The following is a 23802-nucleotide window of genomic DNA, read 5'->3' on the forward strand; positions in this document are numbered from 1 at the left end:
CTTGTCCTCGCGAATATATTAGTTATAGGACACCTTATGATCACGGAGTAGGGAGCCATGGCGGAAGTCTCATGTACATTCGTCGAGATGTTCCCCAAATACCTATATCTATACGTACAACCCTGCAGGCAGTTGTTGTACAAATTGATATAGGGAGAAAATATACAATATGCTCTCTGTACTTACCTCCAAATGATGATATTTTATATGATGATTTAGCAGAGGTCATTCAACAACTCCCTCAACCTTTTCTCTTACTGGGAGATATGAATGGTAGACATCCTTTATGGGGTGATGTTTTGGCCAACACAAGGGGCAATATTATCTCATCAATTGTGGAGAATGAGGATGTGGGACTCCTTAATACAGGAGAGCCCACACACTTCCATGTTCAGACAGGTACTTTGTCATGCATTGACCTTTCAATTGCAAGCTCTAACTGCCTTCTTGATTTTGATTGGAGGACATTAGACGATTGGCATACTAGTGATCATGCACCAATCATTATAAACACCAACAAGGATCCGCCTTTGCAAAGATTGCCACGTTGGAATCTAGACAAGGCAGACTGGGTTAAATTTTGTGAGCTAAGTGAAATCGAAGGGAGAGCAGAACAGTTTGAAAGTGTTGATGATGCCATAGACCTACTGAATGGAACTCTTCATACAGCAGGAGTCAATTCAATTCCCAAAACAACAGGGTTATTCAAACGACGACCAGTCCCGTGGTGGTCTTCAGAACTAACTGCACTCCACAGAGCCACAAGAAGATCTCTAACACGATTGCGTAGACGCAGAACTGATGAGAATTTAATTATGTACAAGAAATGTAGAGCACAGTTCCGTCGTGCCATGAAAGAAGCAAGGCGCCAGTCATGGATGTCTTTTGTTTCCTCCATTAACAGTAGAACACCACCATCTTCTGTGTGGAGGAAAGTAAAAAAGATAGCTGGCAAATTCACCCCCAACCCACCACCAGTGTTGAGGGTGAATGGCCAGTATGTAACTGAAGCAAATGAAGTTAGCAATGCCCTGGCTAATCATTTTTCAAATGTATCTAGCAAGTGTGAAGGAGCCCCTGGTCACCAGTATAGGAGCACTGAAGAAAAGAAAATTTTAAATTTTGCAACAAGAAGGGAAGAGTCGTATAATTCTCCTTTCACTGAAAGAGAATTTGATTCCGCACTTGCTCATTGCAATGATACAGCCCCTGGACCCGATGGAATTCCATATGCAATGATTAAACATGTACATTTTAATACAAAGCTATTTATTTTAAGTATTATTAATAGAATATGGCATGATCATAGTTACCCAAGTGTTTGGGAACTAGCCATTATTTTAGCTTTTTTAAAACCCGGTAAAGACAAGTTTTTAGCAGCAAACTATCGTCCTATTGCATTGACATCTTGTTTATGTAAAATCATGGAGAAGATGGTCAATGCAAGGCTGATATGGTACCTTGAAAAAAAAGGTATTTTATCACCGATTCAATGTGGATTCCGAAAAATGCACTCAACGACTGATGTGTTGATACGACTTGAGTCTTCTATTTGTGAAGCCTTTGCTTCCAAACAGCACCATGTTACAGTATTTTTTGACCTTGAAAAGGCATATGATACCACATGGAGATATGGTATTCTTAAAACCATTCATGAATTGGGATTGAGAGGAGAGCTGCCACTATTTATTCAGGCATTTCTTTCACGTAGAGTTTTTCAAGTGAGAGTGGGGGAAACTCTATCAGAGTAAGTGCCAGGAAGAAGGAGTTCCTCAGGGTAGTGTGCTGAGTGTAACCCTTTTTGCACTAGCAATTAATGGGATATCCTCAGCCATTCCCCAGGATGTTCTCTCAACATTATTTGTGGATGATCTCTCAATATCATTTGCTGGCACTAGAATGGCAATGGTTGAGAGAAAAATCCAACTCTCTATTGATAAATTATCCAGTGGGCTGACATGAATGGATTTAAGTTCTCGACAAGTAAAACTACCATTGTCCATTTTTGTCGTATCCGGGGAGTACATCCAGACCCGGATATATACATTAAAGGTCAATGGATACCATGTGTATCGGAAACCAAATTTTTTGGTTTGATATTTGACTGTAGACTTACATGGGTTTCTCACCTAAAAGCGCTAAAAGCTAAATGTGTTGAAGCTCTGAATATCTTAAAAGTATTGGCCCATACATCATGGGGGGCAGACCGCAATACTATTTTAAAATTATACAAGGCCTTGATTTTTTCCAAAATTAGTTATGGTTGTGAGGTATATTCCTCAGCCACCCCAAGCCGGTTAAAAATATTAGACTCGATACATCATGCAGGTATTAGATTATCTACTGGAGCTTTTAAAACCTCGCCTATCCCAAGTCTCCTTGTTGATGCTGGAGAGTTACCTCTAGACCTTTACCGAATGTCTTCCATTCTTCGGTATTGGTTTAGATTGCAAAGACTCCCTAGCTCTCTAGCCTTTCAGACTGCAAGCCTTGTAAGACACGCATCATACTTTGAGTTGCACCCAAAATCTCCTCAACCTTATGGCTTTCGGGTGAAACGATTATTAAATAGTCTGGATATAATTAGAAATAAGGTACTTCCATTCAAGGTATCATCAACGCCTCCATGGAAGTTACCAGAGATATCTTTTTGTAAATATTTTATTGGAGATAAGAAGAATATGTCAGACCTAGAAGCCAGGTCTCTTTTTAATGAACATGTTAAAGAACATAGAGGATCAACTTTTATCTATACTGATGGCTCCAAATCTGATGCTGGCGTTGGATTTGGAGTACATAGTAATGGTTTTAATTGTAGAGGTGCACTTCCTCTGACCGCTTCCATATTTACTGCCGAACTGTATGGCATATTAACCGCTATTGAGAAAATAGCGTTGGAGAAGGAGGGTAATTTTACAATTTTTAGTGATGCAAGGAGTGTCCTTCAAGCTATGGAAGTTTTTAATTCTAATAACCCTCTAGTTTTAAAGATTTTAGAATGGCTTTTCCTTATTGGACGGAGAGGTATAACTTCAATTTTGTTGGGTTCCAGCACATGTAGGTGTGTCTGGGAATGAGAAGGCAGATTCACTGGCTAAGGAGGCTGCATCCGAGTTGCTGCCAAGAAGGTATCCCATTCCCTGTAATGATTTCTTACCTGACATCAAGAAATTGGTTTGCAATAAATGGCAACAGCAATGGGATAGTCAAGATGGCAATAAAATGAGGGAAGTAACAAATGACATATCTCCTTGGAGGTATAATATGATGCCCCGAAAATGGGAGACTTCTCTTTGTCGTCTCCGTATTGGTCACACTCGGTTGACACATGAGTTTCTGCTGAGGGGCCAACACCAACCGTATTGTGACAACTGTTTGGTACCTCTAACAGTAAGGCATTTGTTGACCGAATGCCCCAATTATAACAACTTAAGGAATAGATATTTGTTTGAGGCTCGAGGTGAGGGTGGCAGGTTCATCCTTGCCAAGATTCTTGGAAATGATGTGTCCTACCATGCAAGTGGCATTTTTAGATTTATTTCAGAAGCAGGTCTTCTGAAAAATATTTAACTTTTATGACATTCAATTTTTTATGATTTTAATTGAATACTCTTTAATTTTTTATTTTGTTTCATTTTTTATTTTTGTATACATAAATTAAATGTTACCGGCGTCAATGACCTTAGATGTCAGGATGCCTGAAAACTTTAAATCATTCATTCATTCGTCGCGCGCACGGCTGAAATTCAAATTTCGCGTCAATCACCGCCAGGTGGGTATGTGGTCATACGTGAGCGCCATCTCTCAGTAAGTAATGGAACCATTCCCAACATTCCTCAGAAATTCCCTGCCGTTAATCAAGTCAACACGTCGGAAATTCGTTTCGTTGTGGATTTGCTTCATCTACAAATTTGGTTTAGTACCCATTGTTTATTGTTTATGGCAATCACTAACTGCCTTTCGACTATCGAAGATATTGGATTTTCCTTTTCACACGAATAAGATAGTTTTTTGTTGTTCCAACTTGGACAGTTTAATTTAACTTGATTTTGAAGATGGCTCCTCTGTTGTTAAATTAAGGGCTAGACCAGCTTTCAAGCTGCTCTTGATTCCCACACAGTATGTAGCAGAGGGAATGTGTGTATTTGTTTTCTTTTCTATGTTCGAAGATATGAAATGGATAGAATCAACGAATTTTTCCCCCCTACTTTATTAACTAACGAACAACTCTTAAAGATATAATGGAAGGAAAAACATTATGACGTCACATTCGTGATGACGTAAACTCTTAGCAAGGCGAGATCTGAATGCCTTGAAGGAAATCAGTCCGCCATCGCTATGACGTCACAATCATGTGACGTAATCTACTTAGTATGACTTGCAATTATTTAAATTCTTTCCTTTTTCTTGCAAGGAATGTAAAATACTAGTTGTTCCGAGACAGATACAAACCTTCGCTATTTATAATAGGGTATTACTTTCGGCGCAGCTGAAAGACGAGCCATGATAATTTTAGTTAGGGATAACTACCCCATCCGCTAGTTAGCGGGTTGGGGGGTGGGGTAGACTGGGTACCCCGCTCACTCACACCTCTCGGCTGAGTAACCACTTAACTTTTTGGCTTGGTAGAGGACGGACATGCTGCCCTTCTCTCCCACGAAGACTTGCCTTGATGATTCTTTATTTTTATTTTTCGTTTTTCTTGTGTGTTTTCATTTATCATATATATATTTGAGTATGTATGTGTATAAATGGAAATATACGTCGTTAGATCGTTTCCAACTGCCTCCGCCGTAAGGGAGTTGTCATTGCCGCCCTTCCCTGCGACTGATGGTCGGCAGGTTCTCAACACTGCCGTGTGTTTGTTTCATTACAGAATTAAAGTGAATAACAATTCAGCTCCCTTTCGAGGAATTATCTTACAAGGAAGGTGACTTATTCCCCAAATAGTGTATTTTGTGCAACGGAGCATGAATTGTAATTGATAACAACTTCCTTTTTTTTCACAGGTAACAGTGACGTAGAACACAAGGCCGAGTGCTATGGCCGCCCTGTTCGTTATCCTGCGCTCCATGTGGTAGCTCGTGAGCTGCCCTCATTACTAGGTAGCATTCGCTGTTAACCTTCAACTTGACGTTCCTCCTCCGAGGGGAACTTCTCTCTCTCTCTCTCTCTCTCTCTCTCTCTCTCTCTCTCTCTCTCTCTCTGAGATAGAGAGAGAGAGAGAAAGAGAGATTTTTGTTACGCCCATGCTTTTTTCCCATAGAGCTGGGAGAAAGCTTTATTTAGGCTATGTCCTCTTGCGGGAGGACTTCTCTCTCGTTCACGAGAGATTTTTATGCCTACGCTTTTTTTCCCAAAGAGCTGGGAGAAAGCTTGCCTTAGGCGATGTCCTACTTTGGGAGGACTTCTCTCTCGTTTGTGAGAGAGAGTTTCTTATGCCTACGCTTTTTTCCCATAGAGCTGGGAGAAAGCTTGTCTTTGGCGATGTCCTCCTTCGGGAGGACTTCTCCCTCGTTCGCGAGAGATATATTTTACGCCTACGCTTTATTCCCAGAGAGCTGGGAGAAAGCTTGTCTTAGGCGATCTCCTTCGGGAGAACTTCCCTCTCGTTCGCGAGAAATAACTTGTAGGAGCTTGCTGATCCACCAGGGGCGGTGGCAGAGCTATCCTCGAAGCAGGTTATCCCTTTGGGGGAACGAGTCTCTCGTCCTCGAGAGAAGACCGCCTCTAGGCATCGGCGGTCCCCCGTTACGCTTATGGATCTCCTTCAGGGGCGGAGCGAGAGCCTTCTCTTAAGCGACATTTTCCCTTAGGAGAACAAACCTCTTATGCGGAGGTGTTATCTTGAACCTGCGGGTTCTCCTTGATCCTTCAGGGTCTCGTTCGATCACCCTTTGGGCTGGCGTGATCGTTGAGCCTTTTGGCTCTCGTCATGTTGATCCTGCGGGTTCTCATGACAGTAGGAGTCCTTCGGGACTCCTCACGAAACCTTCGGGTTTCAGTTACGCTGAACCTTTGGGCTCTCGTAACGATGGTAACGTTGAGCCTTCGGGAACTTGTGCCATCAGTCACGCTGACCTTTCGGGGTCTTGTAACAGAGGAACCTCGGTTCCTCGTTACACTTATCCTTCGGGGCCTCATAACATTAGTTATGCAGAACCCTTGGGCTCTCGTAACTTTAGTCACTCTGACACTTCGGTGTTTTGTGACAAGGAAACTTTGGTTTCTCGTTGCGCTGACCCTTCGGTGTCTCGTAACATTAGTTACGCTGAACCCTTGGGCTCTCGTAACTTTAGTCACTCTAACACTCCGGTGTGTTGTGACGGGGAAACTGCGGTTTCTCGTTACGCTGACCCATCGGGGTCTCGTAACATCAGTTACGTTGAACCCTAGGGCTCTCGTAACTTTAGTCACTAACACTTCGGTAGTTTTGTGACAAGGAAACCTCGGTTTCTCGTTGCTCTGACCCTTCGGGCTCTTTTAACATTAGTTACGCAGAACCCTTGGGCTCTCGTAACTTTAGTCACTCCGACACTTCAGTGTTTAGTGACAGGGAAACTTCGGTTTCTCGTTGCGCTCATCCGACACAGTTCATGCTGAACTTTCGGGTTCTCGTGACCTGAGTCATTCTTTTTATGACAGAGAGTTTCCAAACTCTCGTTGTGTTGATCGTTCGTGCTCACACAACACAAGCTATCTTGAACCTTCGGGTGAGCGTAGCAGTCAGTTCTCTCACCAACCTGAGAGCTCTCGCGCGCACGACTGAATCGGCGTGCACGACTGAATCGGCGTGCACGACTAACTTGACGCGCACGACCGTCTTGGCGCGCGCAAGCAAAATGGCGATCATGGCGCGCGGGTTCATCCTTTTGCGTGCCATATGCGCGAACATCCTGTTGCTCGCCATGCGCTTGAACATCCTGTGACGCGCCATGCGCGCAAGCAACCTTATGCGCGCCAGGGGAGTGAACAATCTCATGCGCTCCATGAACGTGACAAAGGTCCGCGCACGAGCTCCCTTCTGCTTACCAACAGTTCAGCGCAAGAGCACACGACCAAATTGGCGCGCGTGCATGAATATAGCGCACGACCATATTGGCGCGTGCACACGATCGGATTGGAGCGCACGACCATATTGGCTCGCACGCACGACCAACTTGGCGCGCATACAATCGGTTGAAGTGCTCGAAAAACTCTTAACCTTTGGGTTCTCGTGACCATAGCCATTTATGACAGAGTTCTTCAGACTCTAGTTGCGCGAAGTGTTCACGAGTGCACAAGAGGTTTACTCTCATGACAGAGTTTTCGAACTCTCGTCCCGTGAATTGTTCGCGCGCGCCCATCGTCATCAAGAGTTTTATTCTGATGACAGAGGGATGCCTGCTGCCTAAGGATTTACGAATCTCTACAGGTAACTATGACATAGTTCCTTTGGGTCCTGGTCACGTAACACGATTCCTGGAATTCCATCAGGAATCAGCGACAGAGTTCCAACGGGTTTTCGGCACAACATCCCTTAAGGTCGTGAGAAAGGAATTCACAAATATATTCTGAACCCCTAGGTTCTCATCCGAATCTGTTTCCACGATTCAGAGTTTTCTGAAAACTCTATGTTCGACCTCCCCCCCCTCTACGGGATGGGTCTTCCAAAGGTGTGACTTGATACGTCACTCTACACTCCCAGCTGATTACTATATCAGCTAGTCTGGTTTCGCCAGTACCGATCCTTTCATTTTCGAACGAACCATCGTCATCTTTCCTCCACCTTCCCACTTCGAGTGGTTTGGTTGCAGATGGAAATGAGCGGGGAATGAAAAATTCTTTACATTGCAGTTCATTTCCCCTGGCAGGCCTTGTCTTATTTAGACGGTAGTTTTCTCACTATCGAGAAAGAGTTCGATGGCAACCCCTTCAGGTAAGCGGTCGATGGCAATTATGTCTGCCCTTCTTGAAGCAAACCCCCATATACGAGACTTCACCCTTTTTCGGGAGACTCGTTCCTGAGAAGTTTTTACAAAACTTCAATGGGTGTTAAAACTTCATGAAGGCCATAAGCCTTCCCGGAGCAGGCACTCTAGCCAAGACAAAACCGCAAGGTTATTGTCTTAAACTTGGTTCTACCGTTTGCTGAAGGCAGCCTCCCCGTCATTGTACCGTGGGTATAACGACTTGCCTTTTTACACGATAGTCTTTCGAGACTTTTTATTCTATCCTTACAGGGTTATTGTTTCGAACAATTATTCCCGAAGGAACATTGTTAGCTAATGTTAAAGAACGATAGCAACAGCGTGGGCATCTTTTCATTATGTTACGAATGTTTCAAACCCCGCCCACGGGTAAACAGACATCTGTTTCTGTGTAATGAACCCTGGCTAGCCCCTCACATAAAGAGGAGGGGTAAACCAAAGGGAAAATGATCGCCTCTATAACTGTATATTTTGTTTGAGAACATGTTCGCTCTGATTCAAGAAAATATTACAGTTAGTCAACGATCAAAATTCTTTCGGCAATAATGTTGCGATTCATCGCATATACATTATTGCCGCAACCAGATTCGTTGCAAACGTTTCCTGGAGGCAGAGAATACGCATGCGCTAGCGCAAATGGACAAGTACATATATGCGTGCAAGCGATCTTTCTGCCACTAAGGGCTATATACATCTTCCAATTAGAACTCCGTTCTATTAAGTTGTATATTTATATCCCTTACTGAAACCAGGTTATTCAGTACATTACTTGGCTACTTTCCTGTAACCAGACATACGGCATTTACGTTCTGCCTCCTTATAGGCTTTTTTTCCTTTCCCCGGATCGGAAGTCTTAGTCTCCAACAAAGGCTTTGGCTGGAAACCTCTCATAAGCATATCTGTTCCCTAGTAGGGAACATCTATTATAAATGCTAGTGTACCGATCGGAGACGGAGAAGTACGGATGTTTTTTTCGTCCTTAGAATGGGAAATCACCGTTACGAACATTTCCAACGTTCTCCAACTGAGTCCCGGACACGACTTATAAGTCGAACTACGCATGTATGCTTGTCATGCGCACAGTTCGGTGTTACTACTCCGTAGTAGACTTATGCTCTTTACCCACCCAACAATAGATTGAAGATACGTCTTAATCCACTCTTAGGTTTGGTTGGATGCGTTCGGTGATTACCGTACAGTCTCTTGTCCGGAAAGCGATCTCTATGGAGATTCGCTATTATAACATAAGCTGTACTGATTAACTGGTTTACCATTTGGTATTGGTCTTATTCGGCCAACCACACTGGATTAGTGGCAGTTGGAGGGAGAACAGGCTGTTCCCCTTCGTTGCAAGAACGTGCAATTAGTTACATGTCTCGACATCATCTCGAGGTGTGTTTATTGCTATGCACTTAACCACCCCTCACCGATGGACAATCCGCGGATGATGGGTGGCAGACGAGAGCTTCTGCAAAGAGGCCTGTCTTCTCGTCTTCCCTCTGAACCTGATGCTCTCTATAATGCATCAAAAGAGAGAGGGGGGTGGGGGCAGGCATATGCCATACCATTCCATCCTCGTCTGTTGGCCCGATTCAGAGAGGTACCAGCATTCACCTCTCTTAGAGAACCATCTAGCAGTACGAAGCCTCAGATGGACAAAGTACAACTAGTTGCCCCCATCTGGTCGCGTCATTCCTGGTATAGGAATGTGCTTGCAAAACCACCCAGATAATGGGCTCCTAGTGTCTTGAAATCATCTTGTATCCAACAAAGATTTAACTTTGTGGGGTCCCCGACTGTGTTTATGCTCGCAGCGTCCCTGATCTTCAGGCTCCCACTCGACCGTTCCCCAGGCCCTCAAACAAGATGTATTCCAAGATCGATGGGTCGGCCTAGAGGTGTACCTTTTTTTTCCCCCCCTATTTGGTCTGGTGAAAAAGTCCTCAGCCATGTCAGGATAAGCGGGATCTTATCAACGACTCCAATAGCTTCTCTATGGCATCCCGCAGAATGGTTCCCAAACATTCTGCAGCCCCTGATGGAGCTCCAATAGCTTCGCTATGGCAACCCGCAGAATGGTTCCCGGACCTTCCACAGCTCCTGACGGAGTTCCGAGGGATCTTCCTCCACGGCACGATCTTCCTCCATGGCACGATCTTCCAAGCAGCCATATTCTAACACTTTCCTAAGCCTCAGCTTTGCTTCGACTTCTCGCCTGGGACGATCCTACACCACCCCTCTCAGAGAGGCCTTTCGCATCAGGGTACGGAAAAGATGTCTAGGCACCTTAGATACTTTTCAGCGTTGGTCTTCCAGGCAAAGTGTTCGGTCCTTTGTGACTGATGTCGTGGAAGGGGATTCTCTCCCATCGATGCGTTTACTTATGCAAGTGTGAGATAACTTTTCCCCTGTCAGATCTCAATCTCCTCCTTGGAACGCGGTTCGGGTCCTTCAGTCTCTGAAGGCCCCTCTCTACAAACCTTAGGCCCAGCAGCAGATCGCTTCCTTACACGGAAGACGCCCTTTCTACTCACTTGGGCTTTTGACCAAGAGAGTTAGTGTGTTGTATGATCCAACCTCTGATGTCTCTTACCCTAGGAGATGGGGAGAAGTAATCCTCAGCGGCGTCCCTGAGTGGATTGCCAAGACTCAAATCCGAGTGTGCTGTACCCTAGGTGCAGCCCATTTCGAATAAAGAGTCTTTGTTTGGTAACCGTAAACCCATCAACTGGGGTTTTACCCAGTGAGGAGTCTGTGGGGTTATCTTTAAAGAACGATACCAGCTCGCCCCCGTGTATCGGCACTGTTGACCAGCACGGGGAAGGTCAAGAGGAGGACCTCAAGGATTTCCTTCCCCTCTGGGATCGGAAGGCAATTGAGGTTACTCTTAATCTAGACTCTCCTCCATCCTAAGACCCATAGCTCGTAACGTCCCTGGCGTTCAAGAAACTACTCTGTAGTGCAGATACTTTAAGTGGGCATGTGGAAGCGTCAATTGACCTTCACGGTCCACTACCTGCAAAGACGTAAACCACAAGAACATGGAGACATTTTCCATTGGTCCTGTGGTGGTAGCACAACAAATGGTCTAAACACCTCAGGCTCCTTGATGGACAAGTAGCAGAGGGTTGAGGGCTGAGGCTACCCTTATTAGTCTGGGGTGAATGAGTAAGAATGCCTGGCTCCTTTCTTCCTTTCACCTTCTCCCCTCTGGGGAAAACAGCTCCGCAAGCCTCGGCATAGCTGACCTCACCTCGCTGCAGGTAAGACCTATTTCCCTTGTGCCTCCTAAGTATAGAAGAATACTTTATGTCCCTAATACCTTTTAGAGGGAGGGTATTGGGTAAGTCTTTAAGAACAATAGGTTCTGTACTCGAGTTCCTATGTTAAAGACAAGCCATACTGTTAGTTCCACTCTCACACAAGCTTTTGCAGGCCGCTATCAGTGCATTACCTCATATTGGCACTTGATTTTAGCGAGGGTAGGGTCCCTTCTACTATCGATCACAGATCGAAATAGAGAGGACCCCGGGTCATGACCAAGGCCAGTTGGTGAGGACTTCCTCCCTCCTAAGAGTAAGTCACCCTGTAAATGGCGAAGGTTTGTATCTGTGTCGGAACAAATAACAAATTTGGAAATAATTTGTATTTTTCCTAACAAACAAACCTGGAGCTATTTATACAAATTGGTCCACCACCCTGTCCCCCGAGAAGTCCTGCCATAAAGCAAAGTGGTTACTCAGCCGAGAGGTGTGAGTGAGCGGGGTAGCCAGTCTACCCCACCTCCCACCCGCTAACTAGCGGATGGGGTAGTTATCCCTCACTAAAATTATCATGGCTCATCTTTCAGCTGCACTGAAAGTATACCCTATAAATAGCTCCAGGTTTGTATGTTAGGAAAAATGCAAATTATTTCCAAATTTGTTATTTTCTTTCACTCTTCTGTCCATCCTGTCGGGGACTAAGCAGTTAAAATGTTACCTGCTGGATCTGACCAGATGCTAATAAGTTACATTCATGAGCTTTGTTCCTTAGGTTTAAAGAAGTACCTCTTTCATCCCCCTTTAATGAGGGGGATGGTGGAAGGTATACTAACCCATTGATCATCATACAGGTTTATCTTTCCAAACTGATATCCCTCCTTTCTTTATCATGTACATGCATCCATGTACAGGCCAGTCCCTATCAGTCTTTAAACCCTATGAAAGACAGGTAGGATGCTGCTGGGGTAATTTCTTGGCTCCTTTAGAGGTCAAGTAGTGGTAATTTCCAAGGAAAATAATGTACCATCCAGTTAGGTTTTAAGGGGACTTCTAACTCATCAAGCAGTGAGTCTCCTTAATTAAAGGGTGAGGGTTTGTATGCTGTATAGGAACAATTCACGAATTTTTGTAGTAATTTTTATTTTTCCTAGCTATGCAAACCTGTCCTTTATTCCAACTTACTCAAGAATATCTCTAAGAAATAATTTCCATTTGGCCTTGAGAAACCATTTAAAGGTTCAAAGGAATAACATATGATCAGCACCCAAGTGCCCTCTTTACCCAAGCTAGGACCAGGGAGAGCCAGGCAATGGCTGCTGAGACTCGGTAGGTTGGCTTATAGGTTTCAGTCACTAAAGAAACTTTCAAGCTTTAGCGGGACTCGAACCCCAGTCCGGCGAGCGCCAGGCAGGTGCGCTTTCAATTGGCCCCCTAATCCTTATTAGAGTATAACTTCCATTGGCTGGAGTTCCAGAAGAACCCACCTGGCCTTCACTCACAAAGTCAGAGAAATTAGATCTACGTTAGCCTTTACGAAAACCTTTCAGAAAGTCCAATGTTGAAGGCCAGAGTGTGGAACCAATGTACAACTTTCACTGCACACTGTTTTTGCAAGTAGATCCATGAGTCTTGTGATATATTTTCACTTGGATCTGTGGTAGCTGCTTTGCAAGTTGTATAGTGAACCTAATTTCTTCATGGGGCAAGAAGTATCTCATCTGAGATGGCAGCCGTGACCCAAGTGCGGTTAAAAGGTAAGAATATTTGGCCTTTTTTCCTCTTTGATTTCTACTCGTACTATTATTTTCTAGATAGGACTTTGATGCTGGCAAGCTACCTTACCAAACAGCTTTTCTGTATTAGTAAATATAAAAGTCTCCCCCATCCTCCTTATGAGTGGTATGGGGGAATAGATATGGATGAACCTATTATGTTATATAACACTCTTCAGATAGATTATTTATGTCAAAGGCTCTTCACTGACCGGCTGTTGTCAGACAGTAGCCTAACCCATCACCTGAATTTCTTTCCAGTTGTTGGGAAGTGGATAGGAGCCAACACTTTCGCACCTACCTAGGTCAAAGGGGTTGTTCATCTTAGGATTTTATAGCAGCCATCTTGGTTTTAGGTACTTCCTACCTCCTTAAGATAAGTTGCCTATTAAAGGATGAGGGTTTGTATACGTGGCAGAACAAATCACAGTTTTTTTAAAAATAATTTGAGATTTTCTTAACCTTACAAACCCCTCATGTCCTAGGTGAAAGTCAGAGTGGCTACTCAGTGTGCTGAGGAGAGGGATGTTGCTTTCCTGCCACCTGCCTGTAACTACCGACACTTCGTTATAAATATTTAAAAGCTGCATTGAAGAAATACAAATTCCTTTAAGAATTTGAAATATTTAGTTAGAAATATCAATAGGTCATTAAAGATAGGATATCTTTAGGGACAATCTTCAGTACTGTACTGGATTTCAAATATCTTTAGAAAGACAATATGGAGTCCTATATTTCAAACTGTGTTTTGAGATGGTTTGTTACTATTATTCTAAGAGCTGTTGACTTTAGAATTTCAATATTTTATACCATTTTAATTCTACAGATAATCTATATCACTTTCCTTCAGAGTGTGGGAGTCAGCAATATGAACATCAAGGGAGGTTCATCTACATAACAAACCTTTTACCCACTGAGTTGTGATGTCAAGAGGATAGGGAATAGTTTCAACTTCGAGATTGAAATAACAATGAGCCTCTGGCACATCACTGCTTTGCTTCTCTCAATTAACTGCTCGAGTGTCTCGTTACTTTACTGGAGACGTGTCTATTAAAAGGAAAGAAAATGAGAAATTTGGGGAATTTTTGTCATGAATGTTGATACTGAGGTTAAATAGAAAAAACAATATGAACTTGAGGTACTATAGAAATAACAAATTGTATTAAAATTTGTTTTATTCTCTTGATTATGGAATAATTTCTCTATTGTCTCCTTTAAACTTATAAAGTTTAATAGAACTTTATTTGTTAAAGCTAGTTTATTCTTAAGTTTTATACTTGGAAAATTTTTAGAACTTCCTGAATTTGAAATCATGGTTTCTATTTAAGCAACACAAAATTTGGCAAAAATATCTACAGTATAGACTATACAGATTTGTTTTTATTTCAGTACTTCAGTTGTTATTTTGGCTCAAATTTGATTGGTAATAGAATTTTCTTAGTTTTATTGTTTGGTTTACTTCTTGTTTATATTAATTTGCTTAAGAAATACCTTACTAGGTGTTTAATTAAAATTCTATTATTTCAGGTGAAGGTGTTGTATAGTGAAAATTATAGCACCAATAAACTCAAACCGTGTTTGGAGACTTACAAAGGAATGTATGGGGTGGATACCCTGTTGATAGTGATTTCTAGCATATTTTCACTACTTGGTGGTTGCGCAACCCCTTACGCAAAGTGTAAATCTTGTAAACTACCGTTAAAGTTTCTCGGATGTCCACAGAAGTTAGACAGTAGTGATTTGATTAAACTTTCTAACACAATTTTTCAGACTGTTCAAGAAGTTTTAGGACATGAGTATGTAACAATCCTAGCCCCACCAATTCCATCTACAGTTGCTGTTGTTGATCACTTTGTCAGTCATATAAGATTACATATGGAGACCCGTAAAGCACGTCTTCCAGTTACAGATTATAGTAGATTTTTACAACTGGAGGTATTGTATAGTGAATTTTCCAGTCTGGGGACATGCATAGCTTGTACTCAAATAAGTGGACTGGTGAATGGTAAACCCTTTGAATCTTTAAAAAAAAGTGATGCACCCAGTTTGAAAATCTTAAGAAAGGAAGATACGACTCACACAAAATTGGATATATGGTTTAGTTCAATGCAGAACCTTCTTTCTATGATTTTAGGCCCAGCTGATTCACATACTGTTCTAGATGATGACATTTGTGATTCAGATGATGAAACGGAATTAAATTTTAGTAAAATAGTAGTTCTTGGTACAAAAGCATTCACGAAGGGGCTTCAAAACTTAGTACGTGATATGAATGTAGTTTTTATTGATGAAAATGTCAGTCTTGATGATGATGGTATGAATTTTTTGAAAGAGCAAAGTTGCAAAAGCCAAGATAAAACTTTGTGGGTTATTTTGTCTGGGGTTTCTGAAGTGGCAGAACCTCTTGATGAGGGTTATCCAGAGTGCAATTTATTTTCATGTAATCAGTCTCTACCTGCATTTGTTTACAAGAACCATGGGTTAGGAGACCCAGATTTTAAGGGATTATCTTCCCAGGAAGTAGTTACACGTGTTATGAAACAGGCTACTGACTTTGCAGCTGCTGCTACACATGCATTGAATGAAGATAGTGCCATATTTTTAGCACCAATGACACCTCTGTATGCAGCATGGGGTGGCAACGGCTCTTTTCTATGCCGTGAGGTCTCTTTTGCTTATCACGAGGATAGTCATAAACTATTTAATTTAAATCCAAATATCCCAGTTTTATGTGGCACGAAGGAAGATTGGTTACAGATAACCAACAATCTTGAAGGGAAGTGGCTCAAGGTAATCATGGACTCTTTTTATGAAAAAAAGTGTGTGTATGATATCTTGAAGAGATATATTGAAGAGAAACCACGACTACTTAGATTTGTGAAGAGTGAGGATTTGGATACGATGGAGAATGCAGAATTTGTGTGGTCAAGCATGATGGCTGACTTGTTCAGATATTTTTTACTCGGTATTAAGGCTAACCAAACAAACAGTGCCAGTTCCTGTGCGTGGGAAAAGACAAGCTTGAAAGCAGAACCTGCTATGGAAGGTAGGTTTGATAATTCTGACTTAAGACTTCGATTTGTCAATTTCTAGGAGTTTAAAATTTTTCAAAGATTTATATTAATGTATTTTCCAACTCTGTCTTACAAAAATATTTTAGATCAGTTCATGTAAATTACAAATTCTATTACTTCTGTTTACCCTAAAGACCTGGTTAAGATAGGTAAACTAATTAAGAATGTCTTTGAAATGAGGAAAATTTAGGTTATATATTAAACTATCTCTCTCCTGGTATAATGAGCCTTCAGCATCACATGTCAAATATAGAAAAGGAATGAGGGAAGAAGCGCGGGTAGAGGTAGGGGTGGGGGGGGTTAGTCGTAGTAGCCGGCAGTAGTTGGATGTAGAACAGCAACTCGTAGTATCGGGGATATTGAGGAAGGAGAGGACTAATTGGTAAGGGACCTCTGGTAGTGATTCTAATATGCCCCAGTTACTATATCGACACTCTATTAGAGTGAGCGAGCTGGGTTTATTCCTGGCATTCCATACAACTTTTTTCTCTGGTATATTTTAGCAGTATTTATACCTTAGAAATGGTGCTACAGTATAAGGAGCATTTCACGGAGCGACACAGGTCGAGCCCAGAAATAGATTTTTCCTTGGTCAAAATCCCTTTTTTGTAGTTAGTTGAGTTCTAACATTTGTATTCAATAACAAAATCCAATTTACCATAGAAAATTACTTGCCTCAACACAACATTCATATGACTTAGCACTAAATGACATAACAGGAAGTAGGACTGTACTGTACATGGTTTTAATGTTTTTATTAATTCCTTGTTATTATGATAAGTATGTTAAGCAGAAACAGGGAACTAGACACACTCGCTTTACTCGTGAGATGTGAAGGCTACTCTGCATAGACCAATCTATTTGTAGAAATTTTGTACATATACCAAGGAACTTCCCCCAATTTTGGGGGTTAGCCGACATCAAACAAATGAAACAGAAAAGGGGACCTCTCCTCTCTATGTTCCTCCCAGCCTGACAAAGGACTCAACCGAGTTCGGCTGGTACTGCTAGGGGCTGCCACAGCCCACCCTCCCCCGTTATCCACCACAGATGAAGCTTCATAACACTGAATCCCCTACTGCTGCTACCTCTGCGGTCATCCAAGACACCGGAGGAAGCAGCAGGGTGTAAACGGAACTGCGTCACAATCGCTCGCCATTCATTCCTATTTCTAGCACGCTCTCTTGCCTCTCTCACATCTATCCTCCTATCACCCAGAGCATCCTTCTTTCCATCCATCCACCCATACCTTGGCCTTCCTCTTGTAGCCTACTTCTTCCTTCAACTCTTGCGTTCAACATCTTCTTTAGCAGACAGCCATTTTTCATTCTCTCAACATGGCCAAACCACCTCAACACATTCATATCCACTCTTGCTGCTAACTCGTTTCTTACACCCGTTCTCACCCTCACTACTTCGTTCCTAACCCTATCTACTTGAGATACACCAGCCATACTCCTTAGACATTTCATCTCAAGCACATTCAATTTCTGTCTCTCCGTCACTTTCATTCCCTACAACTCCGATCCATACATCACAGTTGGTACAATCACTTTCTGATACAGAACTCTCTTTACATTCATGCCCAACCCTCTATTTTTTTACTACTTCCTTAACTGCAGTATCATACGCAAACAAAACTGATTTACCTCCCATTCATGGTCATTCTCGTCTACCAGTTTCAATCCTCGTCCAAGCACTCGAGCATTCATCTCTCTCTCTCCTCCATCAACATACAAGTTAAACAACCACGGCGACATCACACATCCCTGTCTCAGCCCCACTCTCACCGGAAACCAATCGCTCACTTCATTTCCTATCCTAACACATGCTTTACTGCTTTTGTAGAAACTTTTCACTGCTTGCAATAACCTTCGACCAACTCCATATAACCTCATCACATTCCAAATTTCTTCCCTATCAACTCTATCATACGCTTTCTCCAGATCCATAAACGCAACATACACCTCCTTACCTTTTGCTAAATATTTCCCTCATATCTACCTAACTAAAAATCTGATTCATACAACCCCTACCTCTTCTAAAACCACCCTGTACTTCTAAGATTGCATTCTCTGTTTTATCCTTAATCCTATTAATCAGTACTCTACTATACACTTTTCCAACTACACTTAACAAACTAATACCCCTTGAATTACAACACTCATGCACATCTCCCTTACCCTTATATAGTGGTACAATGCACGCACAAACCCATTGACAACACAAAACACATATTAAACAATCTCACCAACCATTCAAGTACACTCACACCCCCTTCCTTCAACATCTCAGCTCTCACACCATCCATACCAGATGCTTTTCCTACTCTCGTTTCATCTAGTGCTCTCCCACTTCCTCTCTTCTGATCTCTCTCTCATTTTCATCTCCCATCACTGGCACCTTAACACCTGCAACAGCAATTATATCTGCCTCCCTATTATCCTCAACATTCAGTAAACTTTCAAAATATTCCGCCCACCTTTTCCTTGCCTCCTCTCCTTTTAACAACCTTCCATTTCCATTTTTCACTGTCTCTTCAATTCTTGAACCAGCCTTCCTTACTCTTTTCACTTCTTTCCAAAACTTCTTATTCTCTTCATATGAATGACCCAATCTCTGACCCCACCTCAGGTCAGCTGCCCTCTTTGCCTCACTTACCTTGCGCTTTATTTCCACATTTTTCTCTACATCTTTCATACTTCTCTACACTACTACTCTGGAGCCATTCCTCAAATGCCCTCTTTTTCTCTTCCACTTTTACCTTCACTCCTTCTTTCCACCATTCACTGCCCTTCCTCATGCTGCCTCCAACAAACGTCTTGCCACACACATCACTTGCAATCCCAACAAAATTTTCTTTTACTAACTTCCACTCCTCCTCTAAAATCACAAATTTTAGAAATTTGTATTTTTCCTAACAGTACTTTCCTCGAACTACTTTCTTAGGAGTATTTAACCGACCAAGAATTTTGCGCAGTTCCCCCTATCTCCGTTTTCCCTTGTCGGGTCCCTCCGTGGCAGATGGATGTGTGCCATGAGGCGACCCGGGGTCAGCGCGCGTGGGTGGGCTACTAGGTCTTTGTCACCAGTAAGCGTATGTGTTCTACTTCAAACTCCTGTAAGGCACTCGGGGCAGGATTGGTGGGCAATAACCCGAAAGTAGTTCGAGGTAAGTACTGTTAGGAAAAATACAAATTACTTAAAATTTGCAATTTGTTCCAACACGGAGTACTTACCTCGAACTACTTTCTTAGGAGACTTACACTTTAGGAGGCGGGGGTGGACTTACAGGCCGGAAGACCCACCACTACCATCCCAGGACACGGGACCTAGATAGGCAGCTAGGTCCAGAAGACACAAAGAACAGGGTAGGAGAGTCAGGGGAAGCATGGAAAAGTCTACCTGTTTGTATAATTCACCTTTATGCATAATCTGGACATGGGCTTCCACAACATCCATCTCTCACATGGGAGGAGGGAAGGAAAGGGAAAAAGGGTAGCAAGGAAAGTTAGGCAGATATTTAGCAAAAGGTAAGGAGGTGTATGTTGCGTTTATGGATCTTTACAAAGCGTATGATAGAGTTGATAGGGAAGCAATGTGGAATGTGATGAGATTACGTATATGGAGTTGGTGGAAGGTTGTTGCAAGCAGTGAAAAGTTTCTACAAAGCATGTGTTAGGATAGGAAATGAAGTGAGCGATTGGTTTCCGGTGAGAGTGGGGCTGAGACAGGGATGTGTGATGTCACCGTATAGTAAAGATTATAGCTGAGATAAGAGTATCACAACCGAAATGGTATGGGAACGGGTTTAGGATGGATGGCTGGGAGGAAGTGAGGGGGCCTTGGGAGTAACCTATTGGTGGTAAGATCGAGAGGGAGGCAGAAATTTAATGGTGAGATAAGGTGAAGGATGATGTGGAGAGAAAAGAGGTTAGGTGGAAGAGGGATGCCTTTGACAGAAGGCATTGGTTTGGCTGAATCAGGAAACCAACCATTTGAAGTAGGGATAGTGGAGGGGAAGAAAATAATTTGCTTGTCTGTGGTAGTATTTCAATGATTGTAATTTTTTTTTATGATAATATTTTGATCTTTTCATTGCTCAATAGCACTAACAACTTCCATGACCCAAGCTCCGGACCATGTTAAACAAATTTCATACATTAATTCATCAGTCATATACCCTGTGCTGATTCCTCAACTCCCAGTACAGTGATCCCTCGTTTATCGCGGTAGATAGGTTCCAGACCCGACCGCGATAGGTGAAAATCCGCGAAGTAGTGACACCATATTTACGTATTTGTTTAACATGTATATTCAGACTTTTAAAACCTTCCCTTGTACGTAATACTGTTAACAAACTACCCTTTAATGTACAGAACACTTAATGCATGTACTACAGTACCGTAAACTAAAACAGGCACAAATATTAAAGGCGATTTTATATCATGCGTTTCCTAAACACGCCAAAAAACACGATAAAAAATGGCAACCAATGTTTTGTTTACGTTTATCTCTGATCATAATGAAGAAACAAGCGCATTTAGTGTACACATCTGTGTATAGGTTAGTTTTTGCATCTATTATATTGATTATACAGTATGTTGATTTTGTTATTACCAATGTTTTACTTAATTTTTCTTAGGACTTCCAAATGTTTTTCTTTATGGCGGCGTCATAAAGTACGCTCCATCTTCGATCGTAATAAACAAACGAAGGCATTAAACGCGCATGATGAAAGTGATAAATAATGATTTGTTTCATAACCGAAATACAAACCACGCTATTTACATTGGGTTTACCTTTTAGCGTAGCGGAAATGACGAGCCAATAGTTTTTAACGAGGGTTAATTACCCCCGCGCTAGTTAGCGGGGGTAGGGGAAGGGATAGCTTGCTACCCCTCCCCCCCCACACACCGGTGATTTGCTTCACTTCACTTTTGGCTCCGGCGATGAACATACGTGTCTGTCCATCGTCCTCGTTGACAGCCTTTAATCTTTTTCTGCTTTCTCTTTCAGTTTGTGTGTGTGTTAGAAGTTGACCACCTTTATGATTACTATGCGTACGTGCCCTGGAATTGCCGGCCGCCCTTGTGGTACTTTATGTCGGCCGTGGACACTGATCCTCACACCCTTTGCCCGCAGTGTCGAGGCTGACGGTGTGATCAGGAAAATAAGTGCAGGGAGTGGTCTGCCTCCCAGTGGGAGAGGTTTGGCCTCCGGCGTAAGAAGAAGTCCAAGAGAGACCGTTCTCCTTCCGGGTTTGCCTTGAAGGAGGAAGGTTCTCGGGACTCTTCTTCCGCCGCCCAAACCTCCTCCGAAGCTCCCCCTCGTTCGGCTCCTAAGGAGAGTCAGCCGAGTGGGAGCGCAGGCCCTAGTTCTGTTTCCCGACCTTGGGTTGGGGGAGAGGGCGTCGCCTCCCATAGCGGGGCGGTTCCTCCTCCTCCCCCGGGGGAGGTTATTGATGAATCTTTGTCTAACGATGATCTTTTACAGATTTGGGCTTCCCTGGGGCTTAAGGGCTTGCCCTCCAGGGTTGCCCTGATTGACCTTGTCCAGTTGGGGGCCGCCGTTAAGCAGTCGCCGGTGATAGCAGAGGTAGATCTTCTGTCTATCGTCGACGTCGTGGTGGCAGAGGCCTCCGACGGGGCGGGGCAATCCTCTGCAGGTGCAGTTGGGGATGTTGGTGCTGACGGCTCTCCTCCCTCTTCCGTACATCCTTCGAAGGGGGAAGGGAGTCCTACGGGCTCTTCTGCAGTCCAGCTTCCCTCTAATGGGAGTGCTTTGACTGAGACTCCCCTTCGGAGGACTGATGGTCCTGACGATCTTCCTCGTGGCCGCCTTCGCCGTAAGGCTCACCGTCCGCTGCGTCACAAGGTCCTCCCGTCTCCTTATAAGGGTGCTAAGAGGCGCCTTTTTGGATCTTCTCCTTCCTCCGAAGGGGACTCTCCTCGCTGTAAACAGCCTGCAGCTCCAGCTTCATTAGACCTCTCTGGGGATCGGTCTCCTACGCCTTCCAGACCTTCAACTTCTGGGGCAGATGTTTAGCAACCTGGCCTCGTCACCCGACGGGCAACGGTCCCTTCGGGGCAAAGGGATTCTTCCCTTACGCGTGCAGTGTTAGCGCACAGCCCGCTCTCCTGCTCGTCAGCGATCTCCTGTTCGCCAGCGCTCTCCTGATGATCGCCCCTCTTCTCGTCAGCGCTCTCCTGAGGGCATCCTTCAACCTGTTGTTCCTGAAGAGCGCCCAGCGCGCCAGCGTTCCCCTGCTCGCCCTTCTGCAGTGTTAGCGCACAGGCGCTCTCCTGCTCGTCAGCGCTCTTCTGACCGTCAGCGCTCTCCTGTTCGTCAGCGCTCTTCTGAGGACCATCGCCCTTCTGCTCGCCAGCGCTCCCCTGTGGTCTCCGAATATCCTGCAGTTCCTGTTGTGCGCCCTGCGCGCCATCAGTCTCCTGAGCGCCCTTGCGATCCTCAGCTTGTTCCTGCACAACATCGCTCGCGTTCTCCAGCGCGTGTTTCTAAAACACATGTTCGCCCACGCGCTTACGCGTTTCCTGTTCCTGTTCGTGAACGCGCCGCGCCGACTGTTCCTTCACAGGATTCCACGCGTCGCACTCTTGCTTGCCAGCGATCACAGACGATTCAACAATTGCCTACTCGTCAGCGTTCTCCTACGCGTCAGCGATCACCTGAACATCGGCGATCTCCGGACCGCTCGCTTGACCTATCGCCTGCGCGCATGCGTTCTCCAACGCGCCGTCGCCCAGAGGATCTGGAAGGACATGGGTCACCCTCTGTTAGCTCGCCCTCGCGCGGGCGTTCACCTACGCGCTATCGCTCGCCAACGCTCGCCTGCGCGCCAGCGCACCACCGATCGCCTCCTCGCAATCACTCTCCCACGCGCTACAGGTCTCCTGACCAACGTCGCCAGCGATCTTCGGAGTGTTCTCGCTCTCCCGCGCGACAACGCGTTCCCTCGCCGACGCGTCAACGAATTCGTTCACTGGCTCGCCCACGCGCTGGTTCGCCTGTACAGCCCTCGCGCCCACTCGCCCGTGCGACCGCTTGCCTGCGCGCCCGCGTGACCACTCGCCTGCGCGCCCGCGCGACCGCTCGCCCGCGCGACTGCTCGCCCGCGCGACAACGCGCCTGCGCGACTCATCGCCTTCGTGCGACCACCGTTCGCGCCGAATTTCACAGCCAGTGACAGCAGCAGGAACGCGTGTCACCAGACCGCGCTTAGGATCGCCTCCACCAAAGCGCAGGACCATTGTGCAGGACAGGGAAGACACTTCAGAGAGGTCAGTGCGTCTTTCTTCCCCCTTTCCTTTTCAGGCAGGTCCAGTGGTGTCCGCTCCGAAGGATCGCCCGATCCCTTTCCCTCCAGCGAGGATTTCGGATTCTGTGTCCGTGGAGCAACAGACTTGGTTTGGTCCTCTGATGCGGGCGTTAGTGAGGGTTATGAAGCCAGCACTCGCCGATCAGGGGAACAAACCAACTGCTGCCTCACCTCCGCTGAAGAGAAAGAGAGGAGTGGACTTCGTGGTGACTTCCCCCAGGGAGAAGTTGGTTCCTAAGAGGTCTGTCGGGAAGGCCCCATCCCCTTCGCAGGCGTTTTCTCCTTCTCCCGTGAACGAGGCTTTTCCGTCCTCGGGTGAGTCTAGTGAGGCGATAGTCTCCCCCTCGGCACCAAGGGGGGAGCCTTCTCTTCATGGAGGAGAAT

General features: G+C 44.5%; 1 protein-coding gene across 2 annotated transcripts in view; it reads left to right on the forward strand.

Annotated features, from left to right (window-relative positions):
• LOC137624232 (uncharacterized) overlaps positions 1 to 23802 on the forward strand; it is a 421277-nt gene that overhangs the window by 342271 nt on the left and 55204 nt on the right. For both annotated transcript variants that reach the window (XM_068354740.1, XM_068354739.1), the window contains one exon: positions 14533 to 16051. In XM_068354740.1, the coding sequence (XP_068210841.1) occupies positions 14533 to 16051 (1519 nt within the window). The remainder of the gene's footprint in view (positions 1 to 14532; positions 16052 to 23802) is intronic.

This window comes from Palaemon carinicauda, chromosome 31 (genome assembly GCF_036898095.1).
Source record: "Palaemon carinicauda isolate YSFRI2023 chromosome 31, ASM3689809v2, whole genome shotgun sequence".
Classification (NCBI taxonomy): domain Eukaryota; kingdom Metazoa; phylum Arthropoda; class Malacostraca; order Decapoda; family Palaemonidae; genus Palaemon; species Palaemon carinicauda.